Genomic DNA, 16,065 nt, shown 5'->3' with positions numbered 1-16,065 from the left:
ATAGGAACGATGGAGACATTAAGGCTTGTTGAGATACAAATGTCAAGAATTATCAGAAGAAATGTCATGAGCACTGCTAGCAATGCTAAGGCACCACACTGCGTGGCCTGTTAGCGTCCCCTACATGACTACAAGACAACAAGCAAAATCCTCCATTTGACAATGTGGTTAAAASAGATCAAAGATGAAACTATGTATCAACATTTGTTTCTCAAATAATTATAATTTTGCATAACTCTAGTGCTTAGAAACGCCCATCTGAGACATATCACCCTGAGCGTCGGCAACCAAAGGATGGGAATTTAAAATGCATCTCTGACATTTAGATACCCAAATCCTGTGTAAGGTAATTGTTCATAAATCACATAGGAATCACCAATATCTTTCTCTAAATAGAAAGACCAAGTCAATAAATATTAGCTCAACTTTACTGATAAGGAACTGGAGCACAGACAGATTAAAGTGAGAATCCTAARAATCCCACCGGAAGTTCGTAACAAGGCTGGGAGTTGATCCCAGGTGTTATTTATTGGAGTATCTTAAAGACAAATAAGACAAGGGCTCAGTTATTAGCCTTTACAACACAGACATTAAGGGATGCATCCACTGTGACCATACAGCACAGGTACGTGCAAAATAACCAGCCTCGAGATCGAGTCCACAGCAGGCGCTTGCACCTCTATTCACCACGTACAGCGTGGTCCAACAAGACTGTGCGGTCCTACACCAGCAAACGGTGAAAAGAAAGCTCAGGCTTGGGCAGGGGACAACCAAGATGCATTACTGCTTCTGACACAGTATCTCATTGGCTTCCGTAACACAGATTTACCACAGACCGGGTCTAGTGCTACCTGCGTGCGTCGGTGGTCACAGCRCATTGCCAGTCGTTCATACACATTATTAAAATGTCACTGCTTACTGTGGGCAATGGTAACTAGGTGTCAGCTGCTAGGTAGATAACATGGAAAAAAAGATCTGAAAGCAAGATAAACTCAAAAGGTCACCTCCGTTGGTTACCTCTGCTTCAGCATCTCCCAGGTGTCCCCTGAACAGACAGATCCCTCTAAGCTCTTCTTACAGAATTTGCACAGCTCTGAATGTCAAATGATCAGCATAAAACACTTCATCCAATTTGGCAGTTAAAACTCTTCAAAAATTAATTTTTTTTCCTCTTTAATTTAAATTTACCCTGCATTGAGAAGTTCTCTTGTGATTAACACATTTCCGTTATTCATCCATAATAAAAAAAAAAAATTACATAATCTAGACCAGAGGTGAGAATGGTCCTGTGATTAAAAGACTGGTTTAGGTTTCTAGGTTCACCACAGACATTGTGAGCGACTTTGGGCAGGCCGGTTTTCCCGCACGACTGGGATCTTTTCTTCCCTCCTGGTGCCTTTTCCTCAAGCTGCCTGTTTTATGAGTGTTTATGAACAGCACTGAGCCCATTGAAACACTTTATGCTCTTAAATATTACAAACATATGCAACTGTTTGCAGCAAGCAGCAAATAGTGACGAAGCCTTGTTTATGCCGCACGTGGCAACACTAGCTCCTGAGCTTGCCAGCGTGTCCAGATAATAAAACACAGGGAGAAAATAACTATGGAAAAGGTGAAGAGAGAGGTTGCACAAACACAGCTGTCACGCGAGTGCGCAGCCCCAGCTGGTGCTATGCAGGGCCACGGGAAGGCTCCTAATTTCCCTCTGCACCATCTGAGCATAGTAATTCAAGGTGACCACAAAAACTGGAACGAATATAACTGTGGAATACATGTGAACAACAAAATCCAATACAGGCATAAAATAAATTGTCTCAAGACAAGATGAAGAGAAACTTTCACCAGTTCATTGGCCAATCAAGGCTTATTTCGGATGCAGTACTCATGATGAAGTAAAAAGCTGAATCCCACAGGCTTAAAGTACTCACAGCTCCACTGCTTCCAGTGGATTACTCCAGGAACCTTGGGAAACATTGGAAAATTATAAACAATTCCCTTTTTCAGAAAGTGAGGAAAGGAAAAAGAAAGCATTACCTATACAGCACAGCGACAAAATAAACAATGAGGTGAAGCAAAGCTCCAACTACGACACCATAAGAAGGCAGGAGGGGTCCAGGGGAAGCGACGTCCGTAGGTCTGGCCCTGGGTGGACCCCGGGGGTTGACCATGACTCCTACAGGGGAGAAAGRAGAGCTCTAGCTCTATGTCAGACAGCAATATTCTCCAACCTTTGCCAGAAAGGATCGTAGTCTTCATCTTCCCTGGAGCAGACCCTGGGTGTTCTGTTCTTTAACACCCTGGAGTAGAGAAACTGTGCTGCAAAATTCATTGTAATCCCGTGGGCAAAGCAAAGCGGGGAGAGCGCAGGCAGTGGGCACGCTTGCCTGCGAAGTGCCAGCCCGGGATGCGAAGCCGTCCGCAGCTCTCCAACTCTGGCTGGGGGAGGGGAGACGACTTTGAGAGATGGCTGCTGCTATTTAAAGAGATTATTTCAGAGGCCAACCTGTCCTTGTCGATTTGAGTCAGGCCTGGATTATGCGCGGTGACGTTCCGTTAGCAGGACACTTGGAGCTTTAGTTACTGCTTAGCTGTGGAGCACGACCCAGGCTTGCTGCAGGGTCTGTGATCTAACGGGACGCGCTTGGGCAGACAGAAGTAGCAAGGAATGGCTGCACTTTTTTCGGCATTTCAGTCTTGTGCAGGGGTCCTTCAAGGCAGCACGAAGGGGTGCAAGCCCACATGGCTCAGTCACAAAACAAAATTACTTCATTCAGGTCCTTTCTTGGCACGGATCCTGAAGGGACTATGCAAAACATCCAGATAGATAGAAAGAAAAGATCATCAAGGGTATAAGGAAAAGACTGCAGCAATGGGTAGGACAAAATGTCCAAACCCATTCTTTAGTGCCGTAGGAGAGTGTTACCAAAGGCAGTGAAGGATTTCCAGATACATAACGGTGGTGCCTGGGGGATGGGAGTAGAGGTCTTCTTTTGGTTCCTTTCCTATRTAATACTCTTTTCCTTCAGCCTGCTTGGGAACTGGTCAGGTGTCCCRTTTCAGGTTACAGCGGTCCTTCAGTACCCCCTGCTCCCTGCTGAGAGCGTACAAAGGTTTAACCTCCAAGGCAGAGAACAGATGCACTGTGATCTAACCCAAACCGTAACCTAACCCTCTCCATGGCATACCGTGAGAAATGTAACAAGCTGCTTTACATGGAGAAGTCAGAATAAATGAGCAAATAGTCCTCTGGGAATGCTAGGAAACTCTGAACAGCATTACTGGAGCCTGCCCTACAATGCTGGGGGAGATGGGTCCATACTCTCCAGACTTCAGTACAGATGAACCTCTAGGCTTGACAGGTTTTCCTGCATCTCCTASTCAAAACCCTTTTCCCTGCCCTTTCCAGACTGCCTGCCAGTGGTGGTTGAGGCTGTGGAGGCAGCACGTGCTTCACAGAGGCACAGCTTGGCAGCACACCGCTGCCAGAGGCGCACAGACACAACGGTGGTCGGCCACCTCCAGCACCTGCAGCGCTATGTAAGAGCAAAGCTCAGGCCAGCTTTACTAGTACCTTGAAGCAGAGACAACAGGTAGAGTTATCACTTTGCTCATAACGCATCTGAAGTGCGATGATGGATAGGACTGGGATACTTGTTACTCTATCAACTGGTTTGAGACTAGGTCCTAAAGGGAACGCAAAAGAGAGAAAATTGCAATGCCTAACTTCTYGGTGCCTGGGAGTCTAGACCTACCTGTTGCGTCCTTCAGCTCTCTTTGCAGCAAACTGATGCAGCTGAGCAGGAAACCATCTCACAATCTGCATGCATCCAGCACRGAAACTGAGAGAGACATTATGCTTTCTTCTGTCCTTCTCCTTCATCCCCAGGAAAATCCTTGAAGCTAGGTATCTATTACCTTCCTTACCTTCTCCTTAAGGTAAGTCCATACTGACACCTCCCATTCTCCAGCTATGTACCCTGAATTCAAGATACAGACCRTGACGAATGGGGGATGCTTCCCCTCCTCCTTTTGCTCAAGTGAACTCAGGCCTTTGCGCAGAAAGGAACGCAAAACTCCTCGCACAGGGAAGAGAAGGGAGGATAAGCACAGATCTGTGCGCTGGTGGTCGGAGATCTCCCAGGAATGGAAAATGTGGGGACTAGTTGCTATTCCAAGCACTGTTCACTAATCAAGGTTGATTAATACAAGATATATAAGCACAAAATCTATCACGCAACCTTCGTAGAAAYTTCTTTTACACTTTTTAATAGTTAGGGGAACTGAAGCAGAAAGATCAACTTACCATATTTACRGAGTCAGGGACAGAAACGGAAAACAAATTTGTTACTCTAACCAACGCTCAAGTCTTGACGTGATTCAGCCCTGATCCACGATCCRCACGTGTAGCTCAAACAACAACGCTGGAAGGATCTTTAGGACTCGCAGGTAGCCTAGAAGTTCAGATCAAATTCACCGAGCTATTTCATGACAGAAGAACATGAGGGACCGCACGACTGTCCTCCTCAAACGGATCCCAAACGATCAGTTCCCTAGGGAAGAAGGATACTTCTGCTGTAGATCTAAGCCCGTGTCAAACATCCGTTCAAAGCCTACAGCTGGGTGCCAGAAACGCTGGCTGCGCAGTGTCTCAGAAGCTACAGCATCACTATAATTGCTGTAAGTTAACTACGACTATTTTCTGAGCTGCTTATTTCCTTAATGAGAGATAAACACACACTATTATTAGATGTGTCTTCGTTTCATTCTTGCCTGTCAAACTTGGTTGTCCTCACAAGCGTCTTGTGCTCCTTCGCCGCCGGCCGCTCCGCGTCCTCGCCGTCGCTCTCCTCCGCGGGCGGACAGCGGCCGGGCGCTCCAGGCTGGCTCTCCCTTTCTGGGGCAAACGGGTTTTTATCACCCACGGCACCGTTTTTGGAGGATCTATGCAGTTTCTTTGTTGTTATTTAAATCCTTTCAGTAACTCAGCAGCCTTCGTCTAGGAAGTTAATCAGATCTCCTCCTTCTTCCTAAAGGCCCTCTCCAGGAAATTCTATTATTTCCTTTCTTTTTACTAACTCAGTTATTAGCAGGAGTTGGCATATATTCTGCAGACCAAGAAGCAGAACTCTCCAGAAGGCAATAACCCCTGTAAATAACGTTTTTTAGGGACAGAGCCTCACATCAAAATATTTATGCTGGCTCAGTGTGCCTTTGAATTAGCACTAAGGGCCACCAAAAACTGCTCTTACTTCCAAAATCAGTTTTACTGTTTAAACCTGCCAATTTTTCTTCTTACTTATAAGAAGTACTTATAAGAAATAGAAGTTACATTAAAATGAACTATTTCACTCACTTTCACTCACAGCAAATTTCATTTTTGTTATTTTTTAAATTATATTTCTCTTTGTGATGGCAGCCTCTAAGCTTTCCAAAGGAAAAAAAAACAAACAAACAAACAAACAAAAAAAAAACATATGAAGCTTTTCAGTAGGTTTTCTTATACTTTCTTAAATGAGTCCAATACTGGATTTCCCTAACTGGGAATTACTGGGAATTGTAAAAGCACAGCTTTGTGGGTGACAGCAATAGTACCAACATTGCATGCAACATTATTACTTTTCAGTGTATCGCTTAATGCCGCATAATACAAAAGTAAAGCATTTTCTTACTTTTTCAAAATTTTCTGCAGGAACTTTTTTCTCATGAAGGGAAAGCATCTATGTTTTCATCTCTTACTACTTTTCAGGTCTTTTTTTTACAGGATTTTATCATATTAACTTTTAAAACACCTCCAAATACCGAGAGCCAAATACTAATTAAAGAACTACAAACAGTACATGAGCAAAAGGCAGCGAATAACATTTTATTCTAACAGAAATAAGTAAATTTTTGAGTGTCATTTCTTCTGAATTTTAAAGATCCTAATTAATAAGTCAGTAACAAGTAATACGTCCTCTGCAAGCTAGGGGGTTCAAAGTTAGCCTTTTACAGAAACAGATCCAGGTGCCTAGTTTTCATTTTTAGTTTTTATTTCCTTAGTGGAGAGCACAAAAATCTGTGTCTAACCTGATAGGAAAAGCAGAAGAGAAGAGGGCACTGAGAGCTAAATAATTTCATGGTTCTTTAGCAACACTAAGTAACTCCATGCTCCTGTACCAGCACTATTTCAAATATCTATGGAACAGCAACGTGTCCTCAAGGCTTGTAAGGATGTGATTAACTTTAAGGGCAGTTAGCAGGGGAGGAACAGAAGCATGCATTCAGTACRTATGGATTCAAGGTTTAATATACCTGAACCGGATTAATCCATAGTTTAGCAACTATTACAATGACAGGATGATGGAGTTCACAGCTCCTTCTTGATTTAATTGTCTTTTCAGGCATTTTTTTTCCCCCAAGCAGAGAGCTGTAATTGCTCGAGGAGCTTTACAGCTGGTAAGCGGGATGCAAACAGTAGAGGTCCCGATGGTAGGGTCTCGCACGACCTCCTTCCCGCTGCCACCAAGAGCGTCCGGAGTGAGTCAGGCGCGGTGAGGGAATCCAGCCCATCACCTCCAGTGCCAGTTACTTCATCTACATCAAAAAGCACATTGGTCGTGACACACCAGTTATGGATTTGAACTGCTTAGCTAGAAAAGCATTACATCCCATTAGCGATTTCCCTGATCCAGCCTTCTGCCAATTCCTTTTTCAGCCCGAGTGCCTCTCAATCAGTCGCCCACAAGGGTTTGCTGTCTGCTGCACTGGTAATTCCCAGGGCACCCAGGTTTCTATCTGGTTCTGCAGCTAACTGGCAAAAATCCTCTGCAATATATCACCTTTTCTAATCGAATCCTGGCAATCATTTACATATATTTTCACTTCTGACTCTTAGATACGAAAAGCCAAGTGCCTCTTAGCTAAGTACTTCAGAACAGTGTGAAATACGTCATTTGCAATACACGTGCTCATCCTGAATATACTCAGGGATCAGAAAAAGAGCACTTTCTTAAAAATACATCAAACTGATCACTGCCAAAAGACTGAAGCAGATAGAAAATTAATAAGTTACCTAAATATTTGGGGTCYAATGCCCATTAATTGCTTAGAGATTTAAAAGTACGGATCATAAGAATAACCAAAGAACTAATACGTAAACTACAAAGTAGCTGTCTTAGGATAGGTTGGCTTTTAACTTTTCTCTGCCTTCTGTGCCGACAGCAGATCTGAACTGTAGKAATCTAACTCCAAATAAGCTTGGCACAGAGATCTTGGCATAGCACAGATTCTAACCGAACCCTTCAAATAAAAGAACTACAGTAAAGAATTGTAMGAGCTTTTCAAGTTAAGAACAGGATGATCAAAGACAAACTGAAGAAGCRACATGAACTTTAACTGTCAGTTTTCTGTGAAGTTTGTCTCAGAAACAGAAACTTTTCTATTGCTGCTATATGTTTTGTTATTTATGAATACAATATTTTGCTAATCTCACAGAATTTTTCAGCTTTGGTTTCATTTTCAGCCTCAAATATTATATTTTTTTTAATGGAACTCACTGTCTAAGAATGCAAGAAGTATTGTAATTGGAGGGATGTAACAAAAATATTAAATTATAACAATTTGAATAGGGCTACATCACCAGGATTTCACCTCAGCAGAYACTGATTGCTCTGTATCATCTTCCTCCTGCGGGGCTCATGAGGAATCTGATTTCTCTTACAGGATATTAAATTATGATCTGGAACCATTTAATACAGTAACTTCCAGACCTGATCGCAATGGTTAAGAACACACAGCAACCAYTGCAAGATGTGTTGCAAGAAAAGCTTTGCATTGCATCGCATTGCATTGCATTGCACGAAAAACTTTGTCTTTCCTTTCAAGGTTGTTTTTCTTTTTTTGAGAGAAGGTAGATAGGTAAGAAGTAATTACATTGCTGATATGGTCAAATGAAACAACATGATTACCATAAAGTTGTCCAAGATTAAGTTATAGGTCTTCCTCAGATCACATTTCTTCTCAATCCCACTGCTCCTTAACTCCACCCAGCTGCTCTTTGGTGGGGAGCTCAGGGGAAGGAAGCCGTCACCTCGGTGGCCTGTAGCATTCCCAAGGTCTCCTCCACACCTGAGGATCATTCCATTCTCTGCTGCTCACACTGCYATTTGTGCAAGGAAATAATCATTTGCACCTGTGTGGCTTTAAGCACACCTAACAGAGTTAGAAAACCAGCCTCTGCCAACTGTTTTATCCACATCATCCCACAATATAATTGTCTGGTACTGAGCTAATTTTGAGTTCAAAGAAAAAAATGCCTTAATCCAGGAGCAGAAGAACTGGAATTCCCTGATCTTCCACACTGCACATGAACACTGACCAGGACTCAAAGGAGGTGGAAAAAATCAAAGCCTCAGCACAAAAATTTCAAACTCAGCAAGATGCATATGACTGCCTGCCTTCTTCTCTCACTCTCTGTCATAAAAGCTCCTATAAGATTGCATAATATGGAAAAATAATAGCTTACTTCTTTCTCTAGAAAACTTTCTAAACAAGGTTGTGGTGTATTTTACCCAAACCGAAAAATGTAACAGGAACATTTTGTTTTGAAAATGGAAAGTAGTGCTTCATTCTCTTGAAACCAGAGAGAACTCAGTTTGGAGAGCACAAGGAGAAAGAGCTATTATCATTAAAAATAAAGACTTTATTGAATTACAGGACTTGCAAGATGGTTTTGAAGGGTAGCCAAGTTTTCCCCRCATACTAAATAAAATTAATAACATTTCCAACCTCAGTGAGAAACAGCATGGGCAGGAAAAGAAAAAAAGTCTGTCTGAAGGAGAGAATTCTTTGCAGGATTTGATCAGTTACAGAAGGAAAAGAGGGTGGAGATAGTCCACGGTTAAGCCAAAAAAACCTAAAAAAATTGTACAGAGTAACAACCCAGAAAACCAAAGTGCTAATTTAGAATTACGCAAGGCATTGATGCAACAGGAATGTAATAGTAAACCACTATAAAAAACAAAGTGGATAAATAAACATGGACAATTCAAAAAATCAGCCAATTAAAAAAAAATGAAAAAATACCAAATAGCCTCATTTTTTCTTTCTAATTTAACAAGCTAATTTCACTTTCATCTTGGTATCTGTATAAATCAATATTCATAAGTCAGACTACAGCTTTGTCTCGTAGTATTTATATTTGTCAGATAGCAACTGACCTCTGGTAGGGAAATTCCATGTTTTTGTGTGTTATCCTTAGAGAACTAACCGAGGAAAAATTGCTAGGGTAAACTGAATCGATGGAAATGGGTCTAGCTTCCTCAACCTATATTTACTTTATAGTGGCTGAGAGAAAGGACGGGCATCCATTCAAAGCAAAAGTTTGCTGGCATAAGGGTCTAGAAGGCAGTTTGGGCCAGCTTTGTCCAAAATTACTGTGGGGACAGCACGCAACTGCTTATCAAGCAAACACTTTGAAGAAAGAGTGAGAACATTTCTCAAGATAAAAGCAAAACTTTAATCCAGAGGGCCAAAAATTACCGTCCCCCGACCCCTCCAAATCCTGTTGGTAACCCTAAGGGGTCTGACCGTAYGATGCCGAACGGACACATCACAACAGCGGAGCGAAACCCCGGAACGCRCGCACGTACCCCCGCTCCGACCGAGGGATGGGGTGAGCACAGCCCGCGCACGCYGGTGCGCGGCAAGAGTCGGAGGGGCACAGCGGAGGCTGCTAGCAGGGAGCCTACAGGGCCTGCGGCCACGTTACGCAGCTGTAGGGTCCACGGTCTTTTGGTCCTTTTGTAAGAAAGGTAAACAAGGTTTTATTTGTAGAAAGTAATGAATAAGGGATTTATATCCTTTAAACTTATCCTTTCATTTAATTTATCCTTAAATTTTATCCTTTAAATTAAATAATTTAAAATGATTTAGTTTTAAAACTCCAGCAGGTCTGTGAAGATTAAAAATGTTTKGAAAACATTTAACCGTGAGTCCACGATTCACAGCGCACATCTGGGGAAGCGTGTGTTTCCATCTTCAGCAAGTTTTAAGTGCTGCTGTCCTCCAGCAGCACTGTTACCTTCAGAAACAGCCCTCTGCTTCCAACCGAGGCGAGGAWGTCTTCAGATCTGATTTGTTTGAGCAGAAAGCCTAGGAAATGGAAGTAGGACTTGACTAGGAATTAGGAACTAGACCGGAGTTCTCCTCTCCGGGGCAGTGTCCTGCTTGCCCCAGGCAGGTGGCCTCAGTCCTGTGCCTCAGTTTCCTCAGCTATAAGATGGGAAGATGTGCATTGCTTTTGAAAAGCACTGTGTAATGCCATGCCCGATGGTCTGACGCCAACATCACATCATCAGAGCTGAGCTGAATCCTGAAAGTCATCGTTTTCCCGTGRTGTGATGATTTCCTCCTAAAAAAACAACTGATCACAAATAACAGCTGTGAGATGGGTGGGTTACACAGGTCTTGGTGTAAAGCAAGCCTGAGAAATCTGTCTGCTCTAACAGAAGTTCTCCACAATTTATTTGTTCACTCTTACCTTTGGCCTCTGTAATTCAGGTGTGAGCACTTTTAGATGAAAAATAAACTTAAGGAAACGAATGCAGACAAGCATCCACGCAAACACAGARAGCAGAGACCCTATTTCAAGGAAAGCAGAGCAATCAGCTTTGAGAAAAGGATCTAGATGATATGAAAGTTGAAAAAACAAAACAAAACAAAACAAAACAAAACCAAACCCTCTTCTCTGTTGTCAGTATTGTCACCCCCTGGCTAGAACCACAGGCAAACCCGCTCTCCAGCCTCCAACGTCCTAGAAGCATCTTGTGTGCGCGATAAGCGCCCCGATGGGAATGGGGAAGTCGATACTCCTCGCCAAGCTTGTCTGGAAATGCAGCCTTCAGATCSGAAAAAAGCCCTGTGTCTGTAAGTATCCGTTGCTCTTCTCTCTTAGAGGATGGGTTGTTTGAGAAATAAAAAAGCAGGGGAAGCACAGAAAGAGCTAAGTGTCCTTGCAGGCTGGAAAATAAAAAGCTGTCAATTAGAAGCAGACAARTAAAAAAGGCCACATTAGAGGAAGGAGGTTTTACCGGGATACCCTGTTAGCATGCGGGGAGTTATTTATCACTTCCTGACAATTCACATGACTTCTCTGTCCTCACTTCTGACGCATCTCGTCCTTTGAGCAYGTGCAATTAGCCCTCTGCTCCTCTTCCATATATTTGATCTTGTAACCTTCTATTTCTCCTTTTCTCGGTGTTAATTAGAAGAGACCTTAGATGGTCACTGCTGTCAAACACAAAATTATCCTTTGGTTATTGCGCAGATGGTGAAAAGCACTATCCAGGAAGCCATAACAAAAAAATACTTACAGAAATAAAAATACAAATTGACATAGATGAATATCTGAATTAAAAAATAAGATTTCTACTTCCCTCACAGTGATTTTGAGTGGTMGGTCTGATTTGAAGAACAGTTGATTTAACTGGGACAGATCATCTAAGGCAAAAAGTATACATTTTACTACATCTTGACAGAGTATTGATGCAAWTACTTTAACTGTACTCACAGCCAATTGAGCTTTCAAAGCAACATAGGATATCCTAAAATCTGGCATCACAAACATTATCGGCACTCTYCTGATCTCCAGTGAAGACTTTGTTTCAGGTTGTAACTCGTGTTCTTACTTGTTGCATCCTCAGCACTAAGCAGAAGATCCACACGGATGCAGCAAACTAGTAACAGGTGTAACCACTGTCGGCCTCCTCCAGAAACATGTGGAATGAATCACACTCCAAGGATCTCWTGAGAAAAAAATTCAAAATCGGGGTGGAGGACAAGCATCCAGATTCTACATCTGGTTTCTAACAGTGGGAGCCGAGGCCCTGACTCCAGAGCTCGTGTGCGTGCTAACCTTGTTCATCTATCAGTTTGTTCATAGTCTCGCACAGTTTTTCCATGTCTTAGACCAGCTTTAAATAGAAATTATTTCACGGGCATTTCTCTTCCCACTCATGATTATACAATATCGCTGTAGCAACTACCACAAGTTCTCCCATTAAGCAGTACTATTATGAAAGTATTTAAGCTGTCTTTTAATTCCAGTAGCAAAACTTCATTAAAGAGGTGAGAGACCAGCACCACACAGTAATAGCTAGCTGTCCTGTTTGGGAGTCTTGTGGGACTGGATCCTCCATATGACCAACTATGCGGACAACAGGATAAAAAAATTCCTACACCTTCTTATTCAATTTCTGCCTAGAAGCACATGTCAGAAGTGCGAAGAAAATTTGCAGCTAAAGGTGTAAAGGATATATAATAACATAAGGTACATTACCAACCTGCTACATTATTGCATTTCCCCCAACACACTTATTTTAAAAGGATTCTTAACATAGGATTTTTACTACATTGGCTGCAAAATAATGTGTGTGTTGTACATTTTCAGAAGAATAATAGTGAAGTGATCAGTTTGGCTTCTGTCTTTAGTAAGTCCTTCTTTCTTTTGCATCTGTCCATGACCTTCTGGAATTAAGAGAAAGGGAGACTAGGCTAACTATTAATCCAAAATAGCATTAATTCCCAGCTCTCTATTTCATTAAACATCTCTTACTCACAAGTCCCTCACATGGTAAATATTACCTATACTCAAGGACTTCCTATCCACAGCTGATGAATTGCTTAATGGAGAAGATACACAGAAGTAGCACAGACTTTACTGCTTTAGCTTCACTGCTGTGTCAYGACTTGTGTTCAGCAAGCTGCTGTTCAACAGACAAACAAGTCCTCAGRTATTAGTTACGCCTTCCCATAATGAAAATATTGGTCCAGTTTTGGGTCATCATCTTCTTTAATTGATGTGGTTTGCAATATTGACTCGCTAAAAACACTAACTGTTTAATTCTAGTTGTAGAATAACCAAATACTTCCTCCCATGTCTTATTTTCTAGAGTATTAGCTACCCTGGGCCCACAGAGATATTTCATGTTTGTTATGYGAGTCAAATGGGCGGCCGTACAAAGTTGCGACAGCAAAGGGATGCAGCCTTCCRCAGCAGGAAATACAGGATGTATCACCAGAGCAGCACACGTGCAGTACGAGGTTGGGAGTCAGGAGTCTATTCCTGATTCACTAGTGCAGCTGGGAATTTAGTTAAACCAGTTTTCTTTAGACAAAGWTTTCCTTTCTCGGAAATGGGCACGCACGCTGCGTACGGTATTTCACAGGGGTTTCTGAGGTATGGCCAGGTTTCATTAATGTATGAATTCTGTCGAAAGAAAGATCTAATAACTGGTTAAAAATACAAAACAATTAGTAATACATTATTCACCGATCTTCCATACGACCTACATTTTCCTTCAGTTTTCTGATTCAGTTTCCTTGCAGATGATCACGGAGGAAACAGAAGCAATTACTGCCCAGCAGCCCGAGGCCATCAGACGCGTCCCTAATGCCGGCAAACAGAACCCAGCTCCGCGCGCTGGCACCGCGGTGACCCAACAGAATCAGCTCCGATCGGTGACTCACCGTCGGCCTTCGGCACAGAACAAAATCTACTGTTCGGAAGAAGGCTGGGTCGGAGTTACCTGCTCCATGACACGTGGTCGTCAAACCTCCTGGGAAGGCACGCTTAGAGAGGAGGCCGATCTTGACCACACCTCATATCATCAGCCATGTGATTTTGATTAGCAGTATCAAAGATTGTGTCCTTATGGACACAGGAGAACTTCACACTTTTTGATGTCACTCGCAGATCAAGATAACAGCCACTAGTTCAAGTCGATACACCACAGATTGGAGGGGGGGTTGCACTGGAGTACAACCAGAAGATATCCACACATCGAAGACTATAGCCCACAAAGCCTGCAACACCGATGGAGGCTGCCCTATGCAGACCTGAGAGATGTGGAGACGCAGCAGAGACTGCAGTGGATGTGGTGCCAAGAGTCATGGCTACAAAATGCTTTAAATGACAACGTCTACTTCACTCTGGTGAAGTCACCACCACAGGAGACATTTTGTTTATTCACCAGATAGATTCAGTGGTTGCAAAGCAAGCTTTCGCTCCCATTAAAAGCAGTCCACAAGATGCATCCCTGCTTTTTGGATGTTGTCCTCTCCAGGCAACAAATTATTCTGCTTCCACATCTATTCAGTTACCATCTCAACCCAGAAACCAAGTAAATTAAGTAGTTAATGGATCACAGACAAAGTCTCATTTTAGGTAAGCAATTCGACAGTCTCCAACTAGTGAGAACTTCTCACTAGCAGGCAGCCAGCAGTTATTAGACTTAGGCCAGAGCCCAAGGAACCACCGCAGTCCCCAACGGACACAAATCTCCTCTCAGACAGACTGGCAGAACGCAGACCTCGCGGTCCCGAGGGACTGCGGTGCAATGCTCTCCACTCCTTGCCCAGTATTTGTTCAGCTATATCCTCCGTCCGCTCACGCTGCAGAAGTTCAGACCCAAGAACAGGATGATCTGCCTTCCCATGGCACAAATGTCCTCTGCCAACATGTGCCCTTTATTTTGCTCCTCCTCCCTACTAACTCAACACTATCACTGTGCACTTATTTACTGCTTTTGCCAAGCGTTTGACCAGTCCGAGAAAGAGACACAAAAAGACTGTACAAAACCCACTCCCAAAATAGACTTAATCCTTGTGTTTGCTCTCCCTTTCACCAGACTGCCTGCTGGCAAAAATTCACATCCCTGTTCGCTGGTATGCTTTCTTTGGCTGCTGGTGTCTTGGGAACATCTCAACAGCTGGATTTTGTGCAAGGCTCTATTCATATGATCTCATTATGTTCTCATATATGGTCATTTCCAAGATGAATGTGCTGAAGAATGCTTTCTCTGATGGCAATCAGTTACCGACTAAACCTTCCAGAAGACGACAAATCAGCTTGTATGTGTCATTCGCTTTCTGCTGCTCCCAAACCTCCTGCCAGGCACTGAAAAATCTACTTTGCAATTTAACGATTTTTGTCACATACACTGTATTTTTCGTATTTCTTGCTGCCAGTTAAGAGCTCTTTGACTGCAGCTCCATTCCGAGCGTTTATGAATAACGAAAGTCATCTTAGGCAGTTACCCAARGCTGACAAAAGCCCTTTGGACAGGCAATCCCACGGAAAACCACAATCTTACTTGGCACAAGCATTCTCTCTGGCTGTGTTTTCCTGCAAGAGAAAGAACTTCTCTCTCACTACCAGAACAACCCCTAGAGTATGATACTAGAGAAACCTCTCATTACTTTGACTTGTTTAATTCTCCATGCCTGTCAGACCAGCACCTCACTACGGTCAAACAAAGAGTGCTTTGTAGAAATAAGAAGCAATTGCCTTGGAGGAACTAACTGTCCCAGGAGCCCGAGAACAATTCTGGATGAACCTCAAGGAGGTTCACCCACTGTAAAAGGGACGAGCGACCTCAACAGAGGTGGTCTGGAACAGTCATATCACTATTTTTATAGAGTGTTGAGGGAAAAATCAAGTCAATGAATGTTCATTGCGTTTTAATAGTATAAAGTATGGCAGAAAGTATGGAGAAAAGCATCCAGGAACTCTGAAGAGGCTCCATTTGCAACACAGAAAATGCAACATGGGATTCTTTTTAAGAAAAGTACTTATTGCAAGGACAAAGTTAAAGGACAAACACGTTCAGAAAACAGCAGCYGAGTATTTGTAAATATTCTCCTCCTGTTCCTGACTCTCCTGTCTGCAAAGCAGTATAGGCCTCTCRGTCCAGCAGGCAACATCCCAAATGTAAAGAAACCACCAGTACAGCATTTGTGTTCCTCTGTTTGCTTTCCTTCAATTCCTCTGGTAGCCGTGGAACGGACGCTGTCACAGACCACGTGCAGATCGTCTCTGATTGCAACAAACTCAGTCTACCACACCAGCAGCTCATATTCAGACATGGGGTAAACAGAGATTGGACTCACTGTTTTTTATTCCAGCTCCTTTCTAAAGACCAATTCATAAGAAAATTAAAGCTAATGTAATTTTCAGCAGCAATGACTAGATTGATTCTCAACACAAAAATCTGTAAAAATTGCAATAGTCTTACCTGATGATTTAAG

General features: G+C 42.8%; 1 protein-coding gene across 2 annotated transcripts in view; it reads right to left on the bottom strand.

Moving 5' to 3' along the window:
* LOC146591793 (uncharacterized) overlaps window positions 1-2,434 on the bottom strand; it is a 29,980-nt gene extending 27,546 nt beyond the window's left edge. Inside the window, exon 1 of one of the 2 annotated variants that reach the window (XM_085312324.1) lies at window positions 2,229-2,434. In XM_085312324.1, coding sequence (XP_085168450.1) covers window positions 2,229-2,329 — 101 coding nt within the window. In that variant the 5' untranslated portion in view covers window positions 2,330-2,434. Of the gene's footprint in view, window positions 1-2,034 lie in introns of both variants that reach the window. The other variant, XM_085312323.1, reaches the window with a different exon arrangement.
* Between the last annotated feature and the right edge of the window lie 13,631 nt (window positions 2,435-16,065).

The sequence above is a fragment of the Rhea americana genome, unplaced genomic scaffold (genome assembly GCF_003343005.1).
Source record: "Rhea americana isolate MKP2758 unplaced genomic scaffold, rheAme1 scaffold_36, whole genome shotgun sequence".
In the NCBI taxonomy this organism is placed as follows: domain Eukaryota; kingdom Metazoa; phylum Chordata; class Aves; order Rheiformes; family Rheidae; genus Rhea; species Rhea americana.
Note: the sequence above shows the minus strand (reverse complement) of the source record. Positions and strands in the feature narration are given on the sequence as shown.